The 24225-nt window shown below is 37.8% G+C and overlaps 1 protein-coding gene across 1 annotated transcript in view; it reads left to right on the top strand.

The window, feature by feature from the left end:
- The first annotated feature begins 242 nt into the window (after positions 1 to 242).
- Positions 243 to 24225, top strand: part of HAO1 (hydroxyacid oxidase 1) — a 42313-nt gene continuing 18330 nt past the window's right edge. Inside the window, exons 1-4 of the mRNA XM_070956269.1 lie at positions 243 to 379; positions 6427 to 6578; positions 18770 to 19025; positions 20708 to 20883. Coding sequence (XP_070812370.1) covers positions 243 to 379; positions 6427 to 6578; positions 18770 to 19025; positions 20708 to 20883 — 721 coding nt within the window. The remainder of the gene's footprint in view (positions 380 to 6426; positions 6579 to 18769; positions 19026 to 20707; positions 20884 to 24225) is intronic.

The following is a 24225-nucleotide window of genomic DNA, read 5'->3' as shown; positions in this document are numbered from 1 at the left end:
CTATTGAATATTCACTATATACTGTAGATATATTACTTTGTTCTGTATTTCCTTCTCTGATACACAGTGGAGACATCTTAATTTAGTGAATGTCAAAGTCCAAAAGAATAGTCCGGAAATGTTAATTTATTATTTGGGTTACTTAAAAAAAGGTTTTCTGAACTTTGCTTTAGTTTAATGATTAACAAGTTGAAAACGTCCAGGACTAAATGATTTAAAGGCAAAACAAAGTAATCTACACCATGTCTGAAAGACCAATTTGCATTGCTGATTTTGAAGAATATGCTAAGAAATTTCTTCAAAAATCTGTGTATGATTATTATAAGTCTGGGGCTGATGATCAACAAACATTAGCTGAAAATGTAGCTGCATTTTCAAGGTAATTAACAATTCAAATATTGTATTTAATAGCTTTTAATATAATTAAAGTAGAATTGAAAAACCATACATTATCTGAAGTGCATTCATGATTGGAATAGGTTGTACTAAAAGTAAATTGGTCATGTACAATTTGAATGAGCATTCATTTGCTTCTTTCAACTCTAGATATCGGTATACCATGAAACAGAATTCAATTTTTATATGAAATATTATAGTTTTGCAAGGCATTACCCTGAAATTGGATGAGCCTTTGAACTTGGAGCAAAAAATTGTGTTGTGCTCACAAAGCAGCCCTGTGACTAATATATTGTCGTTCTATCTACCAAAATAACTTAATGCCTGTTGACATGCTTGCCTAGTATATCACATTTGGCAATATAAAAGTCAGCTAATCATAAATATCTGATTTGTGATGCTTAAATCAAATGTTCAATTATTATTTTAGGAAAAATATCTAAGATTTGTGCTTGTAGAGGATTGGAAAGTGGCATTTTTTTCAATGGGTGGGGGAACTGAGAAATTATAGAATATTTTTTTGACTTGTGCTGTTGATAAAATAGGTGACGGTAATGGAAATTATTGGTAAAACAAGGATGAGAATTTGAAGGTGAATAAAGTTGTGCAATATGTGAATGATCCTGAGTTAGTGGGAAATGTTTTACTTATTGCAATGCCTAATTTATCCAAATGGGGTCTCCAAAGAGGTCTATTCTGACTGATGGTAACAATTCCTGTCAACAATTGTTAGTGCTCCATCAGAAAATTCAGTTCAATATTCAGAAAATTACTGGTAGTTAAGTAGTTCTGTGCAAATCCTTAGATAAAGACGCAGCATTCCAGCTTATTATTTATTTTTATTCTTATTTCAGTGATTAGGTTGAAACTGGGAGAGTTACAGTGCTCATATGATCTTAACTGATAATACCCTCTTCAAACATTGCCCAAAATATCTATCAGAGCTGCACTAGAATGCATTTCTTGACTATTTAATTGAAAGCTCTAAAAAGGAATAAGTGGGCCAAAATAATAGCACCTACCCTATATCCACCTTGTGTTTCATAAACTAGTATGAATGAGATATTATGTGAGCTACCACAAATAAAATAGGTTATTGGCATAATTAATGCACGTTGCTTTATATCCCTTTCACACATAAAGATCAATATTTATGCTTAATTAATAGAAATAATGATGCTGAGCATAGATTATGTATGTAATTAAACTGTTTCATAACAACTTTGTCTTGAATGAAATAAGCTGAATACAGAATATGAGAGCTTTATTCTGTGTTGAAGTTGTGCATATCAATCATTAGTTTTGCTTCTTGAAAAGTCTTAAAAAGGTCAAAGACAAAAACTTGCAGTTTGTCTGTTACTAGGCAAAAACAATTGTTTCAACAATTTTTTCAGTTGAATCTTTTTTATGATAACTTTATTGCATTTTAAGCATGAAAGATAAAAACTGATACCAATAAGATGAGAAAAAGAGAAAAAATAATGAAGCCAAAAGTGTAGAAAAAAGGGAAATAAATATAAAGAAATGAGTTCTGATTTTCTTTTACAGCAATTATAAATTTAAAATGACCTTTATGGTTGCAACATAACTTTTATTTTTCTATCTATTATTTTTTCGGATCATCAAACCCATGTAGCATAATTTCATTTTTCCCCCTGTTTCACGCCAAAAGTCCAAAAGGGTTTCCAATCAGAATTAATCAGTATCATTTTATCTAATCAAGGCTTTCAACTTAGCCATCTGAGCAAGTTCATCATTTTTATCATTACTTTTCCATTGTGGACAATGTCAGATCTTTTCACTGTTGTGTATGTAAAAGTCTTGCTTCTGTTTTCATATATAACAATAAATTCCACAAGTTTTTTACAACTTTTTGTTAATCTCAAAAGAAACATCTCTGGTTTCAGCTGTATATTAATGTTTAAAATTTTCTGAGTTAATGTACATATTTGATTGCAATTTTTAATGTTTATTTTTTATGTCACTAAGCATAATAAAAAAATCCTCTCTTGTTCAGCATACATTTGAATTACTTTTATCATTTTTTTCAAAGTGGAATAACATTGATGAATGTGAGGTAGACCAGTGAACCAATACTAGTCAATGCAAAATTTTAGGAAGAGATGCTCTCATGCTTTAAATTCAAGAACCATACTCTAGACTGGCAAATCAAATCTCAGAAAAAAGCAAGGACAAACCACTTTTGTATTGTTCCTGAAGAAGTGAAATACACAATGGATTGACCCTCCTAGATTGGATTCTAACTAATAAAGCATTGAGTAGTGGGAACTTTAGGACGAAGTAACCCCATTATCTTGAAGTTCAGGATTCTATTGAAAAATAAATTAGGATAGTTCTACATGTACGTTAGATTTCCAAACAGCCAACTTGAACTACAGAAATGTTAGGCAGGGTCTCAGAAGAAATCCTCAGATCAAAGGGAGCTCAGTAGGATTGGGGATTTCTGAAAAATAAGACCTTAGAAGTACAATCACAATCCGTACCAGTGAGAAAGAAACAACTCTTTATACCCCAGGAGCTTTTGACTAAGAATTAAAATAAATATATAAAGGAAATGGAAGGTGAATATAATAACTAAGGACATTTGTTCCACAAGAGAAGACAAGAAAGAATAGGCAGAAAGTAAGCAAATTTCAATTAGACACGAGGAAAAAAATCTTAACAGTAAAAGCTATTCCACAAAGGAGCAAAATTACCTTGGGAAGTGTTGGTCTCACTTTGGTGACAATATTGGACAGCCATTTTAAGAAGAGATTGGACAGCCATTTTAAGAAGAGATTGGACAGCCATTTTAAGAAGAGATTGGACAGCCATTTGTCTGGAATGGTACAGGATCTCCTGCTGGAACAGCGGTTTAGACTAGAAGACCTCCAAGGTCCCTTCCAACTCTTTTATTCTGTTATTTAAACAGAAACTGAATTTCCTTCTGATAGAGATTAGATTTCTGAACTGGGCAATGAGTTAGATTAAATGATCTCCAAGTCCCTCTTAAACTTTCCATTCTGTAATTCTGCTTCCAGGAAGTTACCAGAAATTGAGTTTGATCTTTAAGGGAGATTTCATCTTTACTTTTTTAAAGATACTGATCAAAAAGAAGAAAAGGATAATAAACACTTTTCCATCCTGGTTGAGAGAAAGAGTACAAACCAAGAAGGTTCTTTAGTATACAAATATCATACAATTTAAATTTAGTCACTGAGACACAAAATTTCTTAATGATTTCCATATACCAAGACTTTACTGTGATGGGCAGATTTGGAGACGTTAACCCCAAATGATCTTGAATTTTGGAATGATGGCTCATTCCATTGTTGACAGTATATTTTATATTTTTCCATTCAAGTTCAAGAAAAAAAAATTATAGAAGTTGCAGCTGGGTGCATATTACGGAGATAAAATTGACTTACAGTTATATTTATCTTTCAGTTCAGACATAAAGATTAAAAGGATTATTATTTCTGTGCTTTCTACAACCAAGCAATGTCTACAATTCTAAAAGGTGTTAATAGGGAGGGAAGAGGTATTAGAATAAAATAAATGAACCCTTTAATAATGCAGGAAAAAGCTTGTGTACTGTAGATTTTGAAAATCAAGTGTCATAGCCAAACTGCAATAAACCTCTTCTTACAATTGCATATTATCTCTAACAACAAAAACAAAATATATGGGAGTTTGCTCAATGTGAGTATTTTTAAAAGCTTAATTATATAGTGTTTTGAAGTCTTCTAAACAAGTGATTTGAGATTATCAGGATCTTTAAAAGTCCAAAATAGTTTGGGGGAACTAAAAGAAGATGTCATCTTCTATTTTTGATATGTTCCAAGTTTCTTTCAGCCAGCTCACATTAAAACATTGATTTTTTTTTTAAACAAGGTCATGGTGCTGATGGCATTTTGACATACAAGGAAATCAATTTAAAATATCTTATTTCAGCATGTTAAATTGGGATTCAGAGAAAATGATCAGATTGCAGAGAATGAATTCTGATAGATTGTATCTTTGACTTTCTAAAGGTCTTTAGAAAATAAGATGCTCTTTGCTGACAAAAAGGAAACCCAAAAGCAGCTTGTTTAACAAAGTTAATCATGTTAAACATGTTATTGCTTCCTGGAGCTCAGTGCTACTGAGATTTATTAAAATGTGGGAGAGGGTGATGATGGATGCTGAAAACATATTATAAAGAATTATTAGGTTAAAAAGATACATTTCCCCCCCTGTTAATTAGAATAATTGGGAAACAAATATTAATGATGACTCATAGTGCTAGAGATAAATTAGTTAAATCCTGGTGCTTTGATGTACTGTATTGTGGTTCCAATATTTCTTTGTATATGTGGATTCAAGTTCACTTCGGGTGACCTCTTGAATTAATCTCTGCAGTTTTCATGGCAAATTTTAGAAGTGGCTTGCCCTGATCTTTCTTCTAGGACTGAGACTGGCCTGACTAGTTGGTTCAGTAGCTAAGACACTGAGCTTGTCGATCAGAAAGGTCAGGAGTTTGATGGTTTGAATCCATAGTACAGGTCTCCTGCGTAAGCAGGGGGTTGGACTAGATGACCTCCAAGGTCGCTTCCAACTATGTTACTGTTACTAAGATCTCTCTGCAGGCTTCATGCTTAAGGCAGGCTTAGGTCTTCCAGTTTATAGCTTGGTGTCTTAACCACTACCTCTTTAAGGTTTGGATGCAGAGAGAAGCCAGCATTAGGGGGGCAGAATATAATGCTTTTAAAGCAAGCTAAAAGAAACACAAATAATTTTATAGATGCTATGGTAGTATCAGGATTAGACCAGCTGACTAAATACTTATATTTTTCAATAAGATTGTCTTTATCCTGGGAATTGCCAATGATATCTTCGAACTGAAAAGGGTTTTCTGCATAACCTAAGTCAGTTCCTGGAACTCATATGGCTGTCCAGATAGCATCTCTTGGTCACATTCCATTTTCATATGTTTTCATGGTGATGAAAAAAGGGATACACAGCTATTTGGACTGTAATTGGTACATGGGCTGTATCCTGGAGAGGCATGGTTCCTCCTCCTCCTTTTCTTCTTCTTTGTCATTTTCATATTATTTATAACATTTATATCATAAATTGTATTAAGGATTTTGGTTACAATAGTAAAAAACTAAACTTAACTTAAAACTTAAAAACTAAACTTAAAGAAAGAAAAGGAGACAAACAATTATAGTGAAGAAAAGAAATATGTAAAAAAGTTATTTCAACCTTCATTACAACAAATGTAAACAAATGTAGTAACTCTTCACCCCCGTAAAGTTACAAACAGATATCTCGTCATCCCATGGTCTGATTTAAAGGGATCTGCTGTGGTTGTGAGCAAGATGGTTAATCCTTTAGTCTCCTAGTGCTCAAATCATGGAGGACCCCTATCCTGTGGTCTCCTCACAAGGAGCAGCCATTCAGAGGACATGCGGGCAATCTCCCCTCCTCTCCTTGTCCAGGGAGTTTCCAAAGAACCAGTTTAATCATCAGTTATTTGGTTTTTGTTGTGGTTTCCACTTTCACAGAGACTTCTTCAGTTCACCATGCTTCCCCTGAAAATCCCTGGAAAACCATGCTTCAAAAAGAAGGAAAACTAGACTTGATTTAATTGCAATCCAATATTGTACAATTACTTTCCAGTTATGTATTATGTAACTTGTGTCAAGAAAACTACAATTGGAACTAACTAGTATTTCACAGGCTGTTCATCTTGGCACTAGACCTTGGGTACTGAAATTTTAGCTCAAACTCATTGACATTTGGCAACTAATCATGCTGCTTTTTATTTACTTGCTCTCCATTCCCGGCCATTTGTAACTAACCAAAGCTGACGTCAGTGTCTTGGCCATTTCCAGATTTCAGCATCTGATAAGTCATTTTAAAAACCTAACTTGCTGTCAGTTAATATTGGAGGCAGTAATTTATTGCGTCGGCATCACACATCTTAATTTCTAAATAAACCCTTGCTGTGAATTATTTACTATCAGACCTTTTCCATCCATGCAGATTAAGACTTTACCCCCGGATGTTGAAAAATGTGTCAACCCTGGACCTGTCAACTTGTGTCTTGGGAGAGAAAATCAGTATGCCAATATGCATTGCAGCCACTGCCATGCAGTGCATGGCTCATGCAGATGGGGAAATTGCAACTGCTAGAGGTATGTTCCGGGTATGGAAATTCCTTGTAAAGAAATTCAGCAGCGAAGATGGTTCAGTTAAGGGAAGAATGCAGAAATGTCTTCTTTCAGATTAAAGAAATCTTATTGTCTCCAGTCTGTTTTGCCTGTTTAATTATCATATTTTGCTTAGGGAACAACACATTAATACTATATCGTGTGTTTTAACTTCCAAGCAAAATATTGTGCAACAAGGCAAGTAAAGTTATAGGGATGCAGTATTTAGAGTTGACTAATCCGGAAATGCTTTTACAATCTAGCACTGGCATCCTTTTTTAAATTTAGAGTTAGTATTATTTTATTTTTCGGTGTATAAGATGCACCTTCCCCCCTCTCAAAAGAGGCTGAAAATTTGGGTGTGTCTTATACTCCGAATATAGCTTTTTCAAAGCTTTTTTTCAGCCCTAACTAGGTGCTAGCCAAGTGAAGCGATCTCCCCGTACTTTGCCTGCTTTTCTCATTGCTGCTTCCTCTCATCTGTGCCTTTGAAGCTGTTTTTTATCCCCAAGCAGGGGATTAAAAAACCAGCAAACTAATGTCCTGAAGCTGACCAGACTAAGGACACTAGCCAGATGAATACCTGGTAGGCAGATTTTTTCCCCCCTATTTTCCTCCCCAAAAACTAAGCTGCCTCTTATACTTCAAAAAATACGGTAATCTGCTAAACTACAGCTGAGGAAAAAATAAAGCTCTGTTGGCACACTGCAATAGGGCTACTTTTCTGAAATAAGACACTACATGTAGTCTAAGTAGACTGAGTAAGCAGGTCCTGAAAACACCAGCTGAAAATTGTTATCCACAATAACATTCACTTTGGGATAAACATGTGTTGTGTCATGAAAATAAAAAGTGTTCCATATTTGATTCTCCTGGGACATTTTATTTAATGTACACCATCATTACACTAGAGTGGGAATTTAGCTACTTTATTTTATGGTTTTCCACCACACATATTCTTCCTAGTACTTCTATGTGTATTTAAGATAAAGTAGCATGTTAAGGGAAAAGCTTATTCTTTGATTTCTTTCTCAGTTATATACAGAGTATTCATCTTATTAAACATATACTGTAGATTTACATTGCAAAATAGCAGTAAGAACTATTCGGCACAATTGCAAAGCAGTACAAAGTAATCATTCTGAAGAAAAAGATATGAATTGTAACTTGTAACTTTCATTTGGTAAATGAGGCTTGGCAATGTAATGTTATGACACTGGGTTTGAATTAGCCAATACTGATATCTTAACTATTTTTAAAATGTTTTAAATGTTTACTAGGCCTAGAAAAATAGTACTATTTATGTACATGAACACTATTTTAGCATCTCATTTGCTACAAGTCTTTCATCAAAAGTTTATAGGAATAGTCACAGATTCATGATATATTTAAATAGTGCAGATCAGTGCCAAAGCAGACTGAACAACAAATTTCTCTAGTTTAGTGGCTCTGATTATATTTCACTGAGAAAATTAAATTGTTCTTGGGAATCTGTGAATGTACACCATTGTCTGCCTGACCATTACATTATTAGCTTATGCTGCTAATGCATTAGAGTACATGTAAATTTACTAATTTGAAAACTATATTGGATAAAACAATAAGCCAATCCTGAAATATTTTCTGAGAGAAGTCAGTTGATCAAAAACTAACTGATTTCTCAAATTTACCATGCCAGTGCCTACTTGTCTTCAGGATTTTTTTAAAAAAATTCTACAATTTATTTAATTAAGATTGCCTTAAGGCTGATTTAGAGTTGCCTGCAAGTGTCTGTAGCCATCGCTGCATCCCTACACCGCGAAGGGGTTGATGAGTAAGCAGAGGTTGCAGAGGGCTGGAAATGGGTCACTGCAAACATCTCCTGAAACCCAATAGTGCGTATAGGTGTGCACCCTCTGTACTGATTGGTTCTGACTTCTTGCTGGGAGGCAGGAGAAGGCAAGGCACATTCAAGCAGGAAACTTTAAAATTTCTGACATATAAAAGGAAAGCCTATGCAACCATCCCTGAAAACCAGATACATACATTCCCTCACCTGCTACATTGGAGAGGTCTGCTCCAGCTTTCACTTGGGCTGAAAAAAAAAGTGTTTTTTGTGGGGGGTGTATATTGTCCCTGCCATAATTTTTTTCTTTTAATGACCCTGTAATCCAGGGGTCCTCAAACTTTTTAAATAGGGGGCCAATTCACAGTCTCTCAGACTGTTTGGTTGATGTTTTCTTTTTACTAGATCATTTTTAAAGTTGTTTAGGAATCTAGTGATCCACTTCAGGAAACTCAGTTTTGCAGCAATTCTTCACCGGCAGGTGGGCGGGATGATGTGGGCAGGGAAGCCTCTTAGTCCCACATGGGCCGGATTAATGGCTTTGGCAGGCCATATCTGGCCCGTGGGCTGTAGTTTGAGGACCCCTGCTGTAATCCCTTGAGTTGGGGTGACTGAATGGAGCTGAGTGTTTACTGGCCGGATGCCTTTCCTGACACCTACACAGAGCTTACAGCAGATATTTTTTCTTTGCACCCAGAGAGAGAAATATCTGCTGCTACCTAGGATCAAACTCACAGCCTCCTGATTGTGAGGTGAAAGCTCCACCTCTAGATCACCACGCCACTCATCCTGCCATCAACTGATCTCTGAATATTTACTGTTATGTCCTAATTTAATAGCCAGGATTCTTCCTGAGATGACATTAAAGGCTGAATCCCTCATCTTCCCACTGCCTCCATGTAATAAAATCTTTTGAACTGAATTCTTCAGGCAAGAAAGAGACACCAATTTCTAATGCAGTTTTAATTATTTTCACTAAGCACCTCCATGGCTTGTGGATTCCTAACCACCAACAGATTAAAAAGCTCTGGGCAGAATCTTGTGTATGGTAGAATCTCTCTTTCATTGAGATTTCTGTAACAGGAATACCCTGTTTATACTCTCTAAAAGCTTCATTGCTTTAATAAGCCATGGCAATGTATTTGCTTTGTTCTCCTAGTGAGAGTTTTATATCCTGGTGAAGCATTTACTAATTTTTCCTAGGTCAAAACCTGCTAGGTGGTTTGTAAGATGTCATGTATCACAAAACCCGACCACTGTTTTCAGACATATTTGCATGTTTTGGGCACATCTTTGCCCTACTATTTCTTCAGTTCATCTGCCAAACATTAATTGACCTGTTGCATACACGAAGGGTGTACATATTTTAAAAAGCAATTTACTTTGGCCATGCAGGTTGTTGGAGCTAATGGTTCACTTTAAAATAACAAATCTGTTTAACATTCTAAATTATGATGGCACTGAAAAAAATAGCTTTCTGAGGAATCCTTGCACTTATGATTGTTGCAGTGTCCCTGTAGCATCATCATCAAAACTTGGACACTTCACAACTAGTGGGTGTTTATATCACAGTCAAGTGATCATCATTTGCACACTTCATAGCTGGTTCTGACAAAGCGAGCCAATGGAGAAGCCGGCAGTAAAATTGCAAGTCATGTGATGTCTTGCTTAATGACTACGTTGCTTAGCGATGGAATTGCCAGTCACAATTGTGATTGTTGAGCAAGGACTACCTGTATCCCTGGAAGTGATCCGATTGTTGTTGCTGCATCAGCTGGACATGTGTTTCCAAATGAGCTTGCAAGTGTGAATGGAAAATGCACAAGACAAAAAAAAAAAAAAAAGCACAATTTGGTTATTATGCAATTGTTAGCATTAATTAGACAGAGCATTCCCTTGCTTGGGCCATCAGATGTAAAAAGAAAGGTGATGAGTTCTTTTGTTTGTTTGTATTACAAGGCATATACTCAGTTCGGACTGGTTCAACCTGCGGGCGCTATGCCGTTTTCTAAGCTGCGTGCATGTGTGCAAGCTGCGTGTGCAGGCAAAGCGCATGTGCAGAAGGCGTGCAAGTGAAGTGAGCGTGCACGTTACTTTGGTTTTGTTACCTATGATTTGCAATTAATTTGATCTTAAATTGATGGATTGCCATTTAAAAATCAAACTCAGTAGAAAACATTAATCAAAGCACTTTCTGAGATGTCTTGCATAATAGTGTCCCTTTCCTTAGAATTTAGGAGTAGATAAATGGTGTCATGTATATCCTTGTGCATTTTGACAAAGCTGTATATTAATGTGACACTGTTTTCAACTAAATCAATGGTCAATGATAATTTGGTTTATTCTGTTTATTAGAGTTCATATCTGCTGTTATGTGATTCAGCTAATAAGTCCAGTTCCAGCCCTTCAGAGTTATTCAACATTTTTTCTTTGTTTGTAAAATTACTCTGAGATTTAATTTTAAAAAGCTTAATTGTGAAAAGCTTTATTTGTTGGTCTGCTGGAATTCAGAAAGACGAGAGTTTGTTCTGTCAGTTGGGTTTTGTCACATTATTATTTTACCTATGTTATTGTGAGATGTTCATTTTCATAAAGCATTCCAGTCTTCTCTTACTGAAAAAAAAAAGGTATTATTTGAGCCAACTGATCAAATTCATGTTAAAGCTCTAAAAGAGGACATCTCGGTGCTATTAAATGAAATCTTAATATATTAATATGTAGAGCACAGTTGATATAAGGGGCTGTAACTGTTTATTACTCCAGTTAATGGCTGTTTCTTCCAAGTAAAATTTTTGGCTCAATTATTGATTGTATATACCCGTGATGGTGAACCTATGGCATGTGTGCCACAGGTGGCATGTGGAGCCATATCTGTAGGCACGCGATAGTTGCCCTAGCTCATCTCCAGTGCGCATGCGTGCACCCGCCAGCTGATTTTCAGCTGGCCCTGCCATGCCACCACTCCCCTCCCAGGAGTCTCCATGCGGCCCGTTTTGGATGCCAGGTAAGTACAGGGCTCATGCGGAGGCTCTGGGAGGGCGTTTTCAGCTTCCGGAGGGCTTCCGGGGAATGGGGGAGGCCGTTTTCACCCTCCCCAGGCTCCAAGAAAGCCTCTGGAGCCTGGGGAGGGCAAAAAACGGGCCTACATTTTTGCCGTCACATGCCAAAAGTGGGGGTGGGGGGGTTGTGCGCGTATGCGTGGGGGTGCGGAGTGCAGGGGGCATTGAATTATGGGTGTGGGCACACGCATGTGCGACCCCCCCTTGCACTCCCCCTGCTTTTGGCACGTGATGGCAAAAAGGTTAGCCATCACTGGTATATACTATTGAAAACACCCCATTTGCTGCACTGAAAGGAATAATGACATAATTAGGCAATCCATGTCAAGACTATGAGAGGAAGACAGAGGTATATGCTACAGTATAATGAGGACCAAACATGGACGGTGGGGGAAATAACAATATTCAAATCTTGATGCTTAGAATCTCACCAGTGATGACCAAGCCCACAAATTAAGGGCTTCAAGCAAGAGAGACTGCAAACACAACAGAACTAGCTTCCCATATTTTGAAATGAAGTAATTGTCAGTTCCAAGTCACATACCCATAGCAAACAAAACTCTGAGGCAGGCAATTTCCTCAAAGAATAGGTTTATTGGATATGTCATATTGGCACAGGCTGGTGAAAACCGACTCTGCCTATTCCCATGGTTTTCATCTGATTAAAAGGAGCCCTGGTAGCGCAGCAGACTAAAGCACTGTTATTAACATCAGCTGCCTGCAATTACTGCAAGTTCAAATCTCACCAGGCTCAAGGTTGACTCAGCCTTCCATCTTTTCTAAGGTAGGTAAAATGAGGACCCAGATTGTGGGGGCAATAAGCTGACTTTTTATAAAATATACAGAAGTATGAAGGCTATTGCTTAACGCATTGTAAGCCGCCCTGAGTCTCCGGAGAAGGGCGGCATATAAATCAAATTTAAAAAAAAAGTAAAAAAAAAAAAGTAAAAGCTTGTCACTTTCTCAAAAAAATCAGTCACATGGTCCAATCAGGATACTGTCCAGTTGCTAGGTGACTCCAGTCTCCTTCTTCCGAGCACCTGCAGGAATGTCCTTGGCTCCCACAAGAAAGAATTTTGTTTTGGCTACAACACCCCAACTATCTCTACTCCACCCTCCCTGTCCCTCTGTGTCTGTCGAGAGTGTTCTGTTTTATGTATTTTTTTATTTAATTTATTTATTTAGTTATTTTCGTCAAGCATTTATTAGATAACAGATACAAGTATAAACATGAATATGAATACATGAAATGGATACGAATAAAAGGGAACATTAGGACAGGGATGGTAGGCACGCCGGTGTGCTTATGCACGTCCCTTAAAGACCTCTTAGGAATGGAGTGAGGTTCACATTAGACAGTCTAAGTTTAAAGTTTTGGGGGTTCGGGGAAGAAACCCCAGAGTCATTCATTCATGCTGACCAGCATATCCTTGGTATAAATTCTTAGAGCATTTGATTAATGGATTATGTGCCATTGTGTCATTGATCATGTGGCCAGCATGACTAAACGCCAAAGGCTCATGGAACACTGTTACCTTCCCACCAAAGGTGGTCCCTATTTTTCTACTTGCATTTTTTATGTGTTTTTGAACTGCTAGGTTGGCAGAAGCTGGGACAAGTAACAGGAGCTCACCCTGTTACGCGGCACTAGGGATTCGAACCACTGAATTGATGACCTTTCGATCGACAAGCTCAGCGTCTTAGCCACTGAGCCACTGCATCCCATATAACGTATAACGTGGAGACTGGTTATCTCCATGATAACCAGTTCCTAATTGGTCCTTCAGCTCTTCCAGTGGCAACCACGTTGTCATTGTAGCTGAATCTTCCCCTTTGGTGTTGGCCCCTCCCTTCTTCTCTTTCCTTCCACTTTCCCCAGCATTAGAACTTTCTCCAGAGAGCTAGGTCTTTGCATAATGAGTCTGACATAGATAGGATATTTTACAGATTATGAGAACAACTCACAGGGTATCTTCACTGGAAAACTGAATTCAATTATTTTATTAGCCCTGTTATCTTAGTCTCCCAATGGGCAGCAAAGGGTCTGCTGGCTGCCAGAAGAAAAAAAGCCCAGAAACTAGTGAATTGTGATTTCACTGAACTAGGGCTGCATAATATCTTGGTTTACATAGGTAGAACCTGGCTAAAGAGAAATACACATAAATCCTACGAAATATATATATATATATATATATATATATATATATATATATATATATATATATATCACATGTAATATGACATTTTAAAATATAAAACTTTTTTCACATATGCTCCATCTGAATAGCTTAGCTTTGCATATTCTTGCTTTTCAGGCCCAAAGGCCATAATAAAGGTTTATTTGATTTGTCTATTCTTCCTGAGAGAATAAGAATAAAGGAGTTCTTTAACAGGGCTAATAAAATAATTGAATTCAGTTTTCCAGTGAAGGACTATAGCAATTAAAATATTTTAAGCTAAAACTATTTCTATTCAATGTACAGTACATTTTATTTGATCCATAAAATGGCCTATGAACTTCATGGTTGAACTACAAAAATTGGCTAGTTGTGAAGAATGGGTGTGGGTCTTAAAACTCTGTGTGTCTTTAAAAAACACACAAAGTTGGCAAAGAAAGAAAAGGGCCTTAGGTACTGCAGTTAGACTCTGGGGTCTGACAAAACTTCACACAATATTGACTGATTCTTGTAAATGGGGAGAGGAAAAAAAGGGGCCCTGGGTAGGGGGGGTTCACCACTGGAGATGGTGGATGAGGAAGATCTGATCCCCTTGCCATCCCTCTCTTTGTTTCTAGTTTTTTTTTAGTAACGTTTTAAAATTTTAATTGTTTTTATATTTATCTTTTTAATCTTTGTAAGCTGAAGAGATGGGAAGCATATAAATTTAGATAAAATATCTATCTATCTATCTATCTATCTATCTATCTATCTATCTATCTATCTATCTATCTATCTACCGTGTTTCCCCAAAAAGAAGACCCTGTCTTATATTTTTTGAACCCTGAAATAAGCGCTTGGCCATGCGCTCAAAAGCCCGATTGGGCTTATTATCAGGCAATGTCTTATTTTGGGGGAAACAGGGTATCTAGATAATGGATGGATAGATGGATGGATGATAGACAGACAGATAATACTGTAATATTTGCACTGTTCATTGCTTCTACAGCATTCATCACAAGAATCTCAAAATTTCCACCTCCTTTTATACCTTTCTGATAACATGAGAAAAGTGTCAAATGTCTAATAAACTAGCTCCCTCTAGTGAATCATTGAAGGTGCAGAATCAGAATTTAACACTTTGCTCCTGTGACAAGTTACAAGGTTATTTGGATTTTTTTTCTTTTAAAAAAAACCCTCCTTAAATTTGTAGGGGTAAACACAAACAATTCAGGCAGTGGTAATGTTAAGTTAAGAATACAAGTACTGGGATTTGATGTAATCTAGTATATTTTGATTAGCTATTGGAGAATGGAAAACATTCCCTTCTGAATAGAAGGATAGAGATGTCAGCCTCTTTCACACAATAAAAGAATTAATGAGGGGCAGAAGTAAGGTGCAAGCTATTTTCCACACACTTCAAGCTACATGTCTATTGTTCACCCTGAAGTACATTCTAGTTCACTTATCAAGCGTGTTTCTGCAGCCATTTTTTTCTGAGATATCTCAGAAAAGAGCAATCAACTTTAGATGAGCTGTCTGGTGCCAAACAAGTAAGAGCAAACTGGGCCACTTCGAAGCAAGATGGTAACCACTCTTAGGTAAAGATTTTTAATTAGAAAAAAGTATGCTAATTTGCACAAGTGAAATTAAAACTTCCCATGCATCTTTACAAAGAACAGTTCATCTGCATACCCAGAGAATACTGAAACATGTCCTCCCCTCTCCTCCCCACAAGTACTATCCCTAAGTGGAGGGTTTCCCAACCTTGGCAACTTTTAAGACATGTATAATGGATGGAAACTGAATAAGGAGAGATTCAACCTGGAAATAAGGAGGAATTTTCTGACAGTGAGAACAATCAACCCATGGAACAGAAGTTGTCTTCGAAAGTTGTGGGAACTTCATCCCTGGAAGCCTTCAAGAAGAGACTGGACTGCCATCTGTCAGAAATGGTGTAGGGTCTCCTGCTTGGGCAGGGGGTTGGACTAGATGACCTACAAGGTCCCTTCCAACTCTGTTAATCTGAATGTGGATATCAACTTCCAAAATTCTCCAGCCAGCATGACTGGCTGAGGAATTATGGGAGTTGAAGTCCACATGCCTTAAAGTTGCCAAGGTTGGGAAACCCTACCTTAGTAGCGTCTCTGTTCACATTCTTTCGTGGTACCTGTTTCCCACTAATAAACCACCACAGTTGTTATCCTTCTGAGACACAAAAGAAGAGTGGCCCTAAATAAAGTCATATTGCCAAATATTCATCATTTATAACTTGCTGAGTTGCAGGTTGTCCTAATCAGGTTTCATCCTTCTCTCTATGGTCTCATAAGCAACTTCACTTCCTAAACTAGCAGCTTATAATATCCAATAATGTAGCTTTCAGACAACAGAAGATTGACTTATTCATGCCTACTATTTATCAGAGGCAGAATCTATACTTTGTATCTGTTTCTAGGTTTCCAGTAATACAATTCATGAACAGGAATTACAGAAATCTAAGTAGCTACTTTAGGGATGATAATTAATTCTAGAGTCAATGTTAGTAGATGCTCCTACAAAAAATAGTAGGCTATTAAATGTAAATCGAAGAAATAATTAAACAGTACAGTATGCACATCAAGATATTTAGTTATTGTTCAGAAAGAAAGCAGCTCACTTAAAAGATTTGGAAACTACATTCTTCTGATTATTACCATAGATTACCCTCTCCATGTCCGCCAGCCCTTTTTAAAACTATGATTCCTCCACATTGTCTTTCTCTAACTTGATGCCCTCTGGATTTTTTCAGCTAGAACCCCCCTTAATCCTTAGTCAATATGGGTAAATCTTTGTCCCAGCAGAGGATAGAAAACCATCTAAAACCATAGTGCCATTATGAGAGGCAACAAAGCTTTAAAGAAAATTAAAGAGGGTTAGAGGTTTGTGGATTGCATCCATTTCATGTTAAATAAAATATGCCCTCTGCCCCTGGCCACAAAGCTAGAGATTGCTGTATTTCAATCTTTGGTGAAGGAGGAGAGAAATAGTTCTAACTGAGAGCCCATCAACACTGCAGATCAATACTTGATTCTTATAGTAAATGCAAGAATGCTGATTGGTAATGAATAATACACCCCATACATTCATACAACATGCATGTAGAAACAACTTTCACTGCATCAGGAACATACATGAAGGCTTTTCTTCCACACTTTTTTAGAGTACACCACAAAGTTTCTGCCTTGTGGAAATATTAACACATGAAGGCTGAAGGCTAGAAACCAGGAAACTGAGTTCTAGTCCCACTTCAGACATGAATGCTGGCTGGGTGACTTTGGGCCAGTCCCTCCCTCTTAACCCAATCCACCTCATACAATTGTTGTGGGGAAAATAGGAGGAGAAATGAGTATTAGTCCTGAGTTATTTATAAAAACAATAAAGACAAGATTAAAACAAAAATCTAAATCTGTTAGCCAAAAAACAGCTGATGACATTTAAGTCTATGTCCACTGGATGGTGCACTAATACTTCTAATAGCAAATACTGTACTCCTTAACTCCAAGGTTGTTAATATTGTGACAATTTCTTGTGATAGATTGATAAATATTAATCAATGTAGCTCTTAATAGGAAGTAATATATTCAAAAAGAGTATTTCAGAAGGATAATTGAATTTGCGATAAAAAAAAGCTGGAACTAAATGTTTTTTTAAAATTGTCCCTTTTCTAATTCAAATCTTTTTGACATAGATTGTTTATACACCTCTCTCTCTCTCTCTCTCTCTCTCTCTCTCTCTCTCTCTCTCTCTCTCTCTCTCTCTCTCTCTCTCTCTCTCATACACACACATGCTTACATACACATGCTTACACACACACAGGCAGATGCATGAAACCAAGTGGACATTAAGGTTGAATTTGAATGTAGATATGTAATATGGAGAGGCTTCTATCTTCTATCTTTTTAAAAGCATATTGAAGTATCGGTATTGTTTTGGAATTACTTGCAATATAGTGCCAATCACATGAACGGTTCAAATATACCAAACACACTACCCCAAAGCAGATTTGGCCATTAACTTGCTATTAGGAATGTACAAACCCTAATCTTCTGTTTTCATCTTTTGATTATATGGTTAGTAGGACATGAGTTTATGATTCATGTGCTTTAATATTCAACAGACAACTAAATCTTTAAGAAGTATTTCTAAAATTAGTGGGCATTCAGAAGAAATTATGGTCACAAAAAGTAGGGCCCTTGGAATTGCTGTGGCTTCCTCTTTTCTTGCTAAATGGCTAATCATCCCACCATTAAAAACATGCTTTTCTGCTGTTAGGAAGAGTTGGGAATCAGTACTCTTTTTCCACTGGCTACTTAGTCACTTGGATTAACTGGATTGTGACTGACAATGAAGCTGACAAGGCTCCTTTGAAAACCAGTGGGAAATGACTCGCTGGCTTGGGTTGGGAAGCAATGATCTGCAAGCAATCATTAGGGAGGAAGGCACATCAACTGCTTCACTTTCCTCTTAGCATCCTTGCTCAGGATTGGTGGGAGAGAAATGTTCTCAGCTGCAGGCAAGAGATCCTATACGTGCGTATTCATCTCACAGAAGTTTTTGGAGAGCAGGGAAATGCCAGGCTAGCATAATTGTAGTACAGCTTAACATCCAGACAAACTGGCCTAGATGTTATACAATATACTCATTCTATCAAGAAAGTGAGGAATGAAGTTTATAAGTCCCTTGGTAGTTGATGCTGGACAAAATAGTTGGTTTGAAATAAAGGAGCATAAATATTTTTAAAAAGGCTTTTCCACAGAATGTCTATTATTACAATAAAAAAAAAACAGGCTTCCTTTATTCCTCCATAGAAGCTGTCTGTTAGTAGTAGCAGCTAATCCGATCTATTTACAAGGAAATGATAAATGCTGTAATCAAGTCAGAGATAACAAACAGGCAACCACCCAACTGTGAAATCATCTGGCATTCATCGTGCCATAAAACAAACTGAATTCCATGCTGCCAATACAGATATTTTTGTCTTTGCATGAAAGCGATGAGGCAATTAAAATGTGGCATATTTTTTTTCAAAATTTTGAAATTCAGTTATTTTAATTTCTGTGCTATAGTCCTCCTGTGACTAATATTCTTGCTTTTCAGCCTGTAGGTCAGCAGGAACAGGAATGATGCTGAGTTCCTGGTCCACAACATCCATAGAAGAAGTTGCTCAGGCAGCTCCAAAGACAATTCTCTGGTTGCAGCTCTATATTTATAAGGACCGTGAGGTCACCAGGTCCTTAGTGCATCGGGCCGAAAAAGCTGGCTACAAAGGCATTTTTGTGACTGTGGACACCCCTTATCTTGGAAAGCGGTTAGATGATGTACGCAATAAGTTTCGTCTGTCTCCGCATCTCAGGTACTTAGGGACAGAAGTATCAACTTCCCATCTTTTTCTCTAGGTTCAAACCCTACATGCTATATGTATAGTTCATGTATAATTCAAACCTATTCCATGCTATTATTGTAACAATAAGCTAGTAAACATGCCTTCCATATCTAGTATGCCAAATATGGAAAAGAAAAAATATTTCATGCAGGTTGATAATTTTACATCAAACCATGTCCATACATTTATAAAAACAGTTTTACTGGTGTTTTACTGAAACCCTAAAAGCCATCCTTAATTAACAAAAAAATGTGCTGTAAAACAAATTTTGGTGTTGCAGTTGAAATGGAAAATGTCTTGTTCTTCCAGATATATGCATTTTAGTAATGTCACTTTGAAGGATTATTATGACATTAATTAAATTTTAAATTAATTTTAAATTAAAAATTAATAAAATTAATTATTGAGTTTATCCCTCTTCATATAGTTTTATATATTCAATCTGCTGCCGGTATTGGGAAAGTTGAATATTGATTTGATATGTTGTTTCATACTCACGGTTTCTAGCTGTTAATGGAGGAAACAGGAAATGGTGTCCTTTCAGATACAGCTGAATTGCAGCTTCACGTTTCCTCAACATTGTCCATCTTGGCTGGGGATGCTGGGCACAGTTGTTCCATATTGTCTAAAAGATCACTGTTCCCATCCTGCCATCAAGATTAGACTAGAGATTTATGAACCATTAGGAGGCAGCTGTGTTTTGAAGGGTCTAGCAAACTGCTTTGAATATTTGTTCTAATATTCTGAACACACATGTTCAAAATAGGTTGCTAAAATGGCCAGCAGCTGCTTTGAAGCTCCAAGCAAGATGTTAGCTTTAATTCTTCTCCTTCAGTTCCCTTCCTGTTGGATTTTGGGACACTGTGGGAAGATGGGAAGCGGATTGTTTCCTCTTTTTCTTTCTTTCTTACAGATGCTGTACATTAAAACAATACAATGGCCATTCTTCTCAACATTTTTTGGTGATATTTTTGCTTAACACAAGCTGAATGGATGTGTGATACACACCACAATTCAAAGGACACACTCAGCGATAGACTTCACCTGAGCTACAATATAATACAAACTGTGATGAATCAGACATACTAAGAGTTTATTTTGTCCAGCATCTTGTAGTCAAGAGTAGTTTAACCAAACAGTTTCAGGAAGCCACTGGGAGGGTCTGAGTCATAAGCCCTTCTAGTGTGAATCAATTTTCCATTCCAAATGTCTGGTATGTAGTTATACAGTACCCTTCAGTACAGAAGCTTGTCTATTTTGTTTCTATGTATGGATAATTGTTACTAACAGTTCTATTGGCTCCCATGGAGTTTTCAAATTATCTTTAAAGCTATTTAGTTGTCACAGTTAAGACATCTTGAGTAACTAATTCTATATGTGAACAAAATATACTATATGTATATTATACCAAGAAAACAAAAAATATTTTCTTTTCTTTTTGGAAGAAAAAAAAATGCATTGGTGACATAAGGTATATTGTTGCACACAATGACATTCAGTAAATGTTAACCCCAAAAGGTTCCCCAGCCATTATTTATACACACACACACACACACACACACAAACATGCAAGCTTTTAAGGCAATGGCAAGTGTTGATATTTTTCAGTTAACTTTTCTTAGTTTCCCCCCACTTTCTTTTTCCAATTTCAGAATGAAAAATTTTGAAACCAATGAATTGGCATTTTCATCTGAGAAGGGTTATGGTGAAAACAGTGGCCTGTCTGTTTATGTCGCAGAGGCAATAGATCCATCAATCAACTGGGATGATTTGAAATGGCTCAGAGGACTGACTTCATTGCCCATTGTTGCTAAAGGAATCCTCAGAGGTTGGTTTGCTTGTCTAAAATTCTATAATATTTGTGGGGCTGTAGAACTTCCTTCCCTAATCAGCTACCTTCTAGTGAAAAGCAGTGATAATGCTTAGTTTTCCAACTTCATATTCTGGGCCTTTATCCTGCTAGTTATTGGTCCAGTGGTATTTTACATGTGGTACTATCAATGATGAACATTTTGTCTGAATTGTTGGCCAATATCTCAGCAGAAGGGCATATGAACTACACAAAACCTTTGTTGAAAAGCTTATCTTCACTTTGTATATGTATATATACAGTAAATGTACATCTCAGAGAAACAGACAGCATATGTAAATACAATCTATCTTTTTTTTATAAGGAGCAATTTGTGCTATCCATTTTACTTCATAAATAACTGATCCCTAAAGCCATCAAACATACAGGGCAGCTGCTTGCATAGTTGAAAAAAAGGGTGCAAGGGTCTAGCGTTGGTTGATGATCTCTGGAGGGCTCGGGACAGGGGCTGCTCCTCTGTCCTGGTCCTGTTAGATCTCTCAGCGGCTTTTGATACCATCGACCATGGTATCATGCTGCACCGGTTGGAAGAGTTGGGGGTGGGAGACACCGTACTAAGGTGGTTCTCCTCCTTTCTCTCTGACCGGTCGCAGTCTGTGTTGACAGGGGGGCAGAGGTCGACCCCGAGGCCCCTCATATGTGGGGTGCCGCAGGGATCGGTCCTCTCGCCCCTTTTGTTCAACATTTATGTAAAGCCGCTGGGCGAGATCATCCGTGGTTTTGGGGTGAAGTACCATCAGTACGCGGATGACACCCAGCTGTACATTTCCACCCCGGACCACCCCAATGATGCCCTTGAAGTGATGTCCCAGTGCCTGGAGGCCGTACGGATCTGGATGGGGAGGAACAGGCTCAGGCTCAACCCATCCAAGACCGAGTGGCTGTGGTTTCCGACGTCCCGATATAGTCAGCTAGTGCCATCGCTGACTATTGGGGGCGAATCATTGGTCCCCACGGATAGGGCTCGCAACTTGGGTGTCCTCCTGGATTCACGGCTGTCGTTAGAAGAGCATGTGACGGCCGTGTCCGGGAGGATTTTTTATCAGGTTCGCCTGATCCGCCAGTTGCGTCCCTATCTAGATCGGGACTCCCTACACACAGTCACTCATGCCCTCGTTACTTCTCATCTGGACTACTGCAACGCTCTCTACATGGGGCTCCCCTTGAGGTGCACTCAGAGGCTCCAACTGGCGCAGAGTGCGGCCGCGCAGGTGGTGATGGGAGCGACATGGAGTTCCCATGTAACACCTCTCCTGCGCGAGCTGCACTGGCTCCCGGTGGTCTTCCGAGTGTGCTTCAAGGTTTTGGTTATCACCTTTAAAGCGCTCCATGGCTTAGGACCTGGTTATTTATGGGACCGCCTGCTACCACCAATAGCCTCCCACCGGCCAGTACGCTCCCATAGAGAGGGGCTCCTCCGGGTGCCGTCGGCCAAACAATGTCGGCTGTCGGCCCCTAGGGGGAGAGCCTTCTCTGTGGGGGCACCTACGATTTGGAACGAGCTCCCCCCAGAGATACGTAGGATCCCGGATCTGCGCACCTTCCGCCGCACGCTTAAGACTTTTCTATTTTATCAAGCTGGCCTGGCCTAAATCTTCCCCTTTTTAAATGTGGAAATTTTAAATTTTTAAATTTTAAATTCGTCTTATTTATAGGGGCATGGGTAAGGCGTTTTAAATTGGGGAGCCATTTTGGATTTAATTCTGTTTTAAACGTATTTTTAATGTTTATATTGTATGTTTTTGAATTTTGGCTGGTCACCGCCCCGAGTCCTTCAGGAGAGGGGGCGGTATAAAAATCTAATAAATAATAAAAATAATAATAATAGCTGGAGTGGGGAACCAAATATTGGTCCAAATAACAGTAGGTTCTTCCTTGGTTTGAAGATAGAAAAGTAAACAAAAGCTTCCATAGTATATTCAATAAATTTCATTGTCACAAAGATGAATGTTTGACATACGGTAAATATCTTAAAAAGAGTGGATTGGAGATGAGTTTCTTACACAAACATGAGTGCAGACATCCTTGTTGAAAATCATCCTTTGAAGATTAACTTGGGAGGGCCTGGTTTCCAGCTGAATATTAATCTTTTATAATACCTGGACAATGCTTCCCTTTCCCCCTCCCCTCCCCCCTCTCCTTCTCTTCTCTCTTTCTGTTCCTCCTTTGACTGTAAGAGAGAATGGGACATACAAATGGGGATCTATTTGTTTTTTAAATGGACTTTCTCTTGCAGGTAATTAATTTTAATCAGTAGGTAATCTGATTCAGTAATCATAATAGGTCCCATTTCTCTTTTTTGGTATATATGAGCCAGGGGTGAAATGCTCCTGATTCGGATTGGGTCACCTGATCCGGTAGCGATGGTGGTGCGTGGTTCAGAGAACCAGTAGCAAAAATCCCTGCGCGTCCCCCTTCATGCCCAGTTGAGCCGCACGATCATCAGAGACTTTTTTAAAAAAAACTTTTAAAGCATTTTTTCTACAACCTCTTCCGGCGAAAAAATGCTTTTAAAAGTAAAAAAAAAGCCTCTGATGATCGTGTGGCTCAGCTGGGATCGTCAGAGGCTTTTAAAGCATTTTTTTCTGCAACCTCTTGGCCAAAGAGGTGGTAAAAAAAAATGCTTTGAAAAGTCTCTGACGATCCCAGCTGAGTTGCTTGATCGTCAGAGAGGCATTTTTTAAAAAGCCTCTCTGACGATCCCAGCTGAGTTGCCTGATCTGCAGAGGCTTTTCAAAGCATTAGAAAAAAATGCTTTGAAAAGTTAAAAAAAACAATTGGCCATGCCCACCCAGTCACATTACCCACCACCACCACCAAGCCACGCCCACAGAATCGGTAGTAACAAATTTTACATTTCACCCCTGATATGAGCATGGGTGTAAAAGTATCTCCAGTTCAAATAATAATAATGATATACTTGCAGGCAAAATGCAAAAGTGTTTTCTGATGCTCTTTTCCTGAGGTATAAATTGTACTGTTTTGGCACTATAATTTCATACACAGCAAATAATATTTGATAGTTTATAATTTGTTTTCTAAAAGGTGCTTGTTTGCTTTAGGGTTGGGTGGGCTAGATTATACATGAAATAAAACGTAAAAATATATGAATATGAAGAGAAAAGCTATAACACAATGTTAAATGGAGCTCAGTTTAGGTCATATCCCTATTTACACTTTCTGGAATTAATTCAATCAATTTTTTTAAGGGCAATCTTTCAAGTTACTACTCTATTCCCAATGTCATTTTGTGACTTGAGGCTCTACTTTTGAAGAATCATAATTTTTAGGCGTTTGTTA

This window comes from Pituophis catenifer, unplaced genomic scaffold, assembly GCF_029215685.1.
Source record: "Pituophis catenifer annectens isolate HBS135680 unplaced genomic scaffold, rPitCat1.0.hap2 SCAF_1, whole genome shotgun sequence".
Taxonomy (NCBI): domain Eukaryota; kingdom Metazoa; phylum Chordata; class Lepidosauria; order Squamata; family Colubridae; genus Pituophis; species Pituophis catenifer.
The sequence above is the reverse complement of the archived record's forward strand: the minus strand, read 5'-3'. Positions and strand labels throughout refer to the sequence as shown.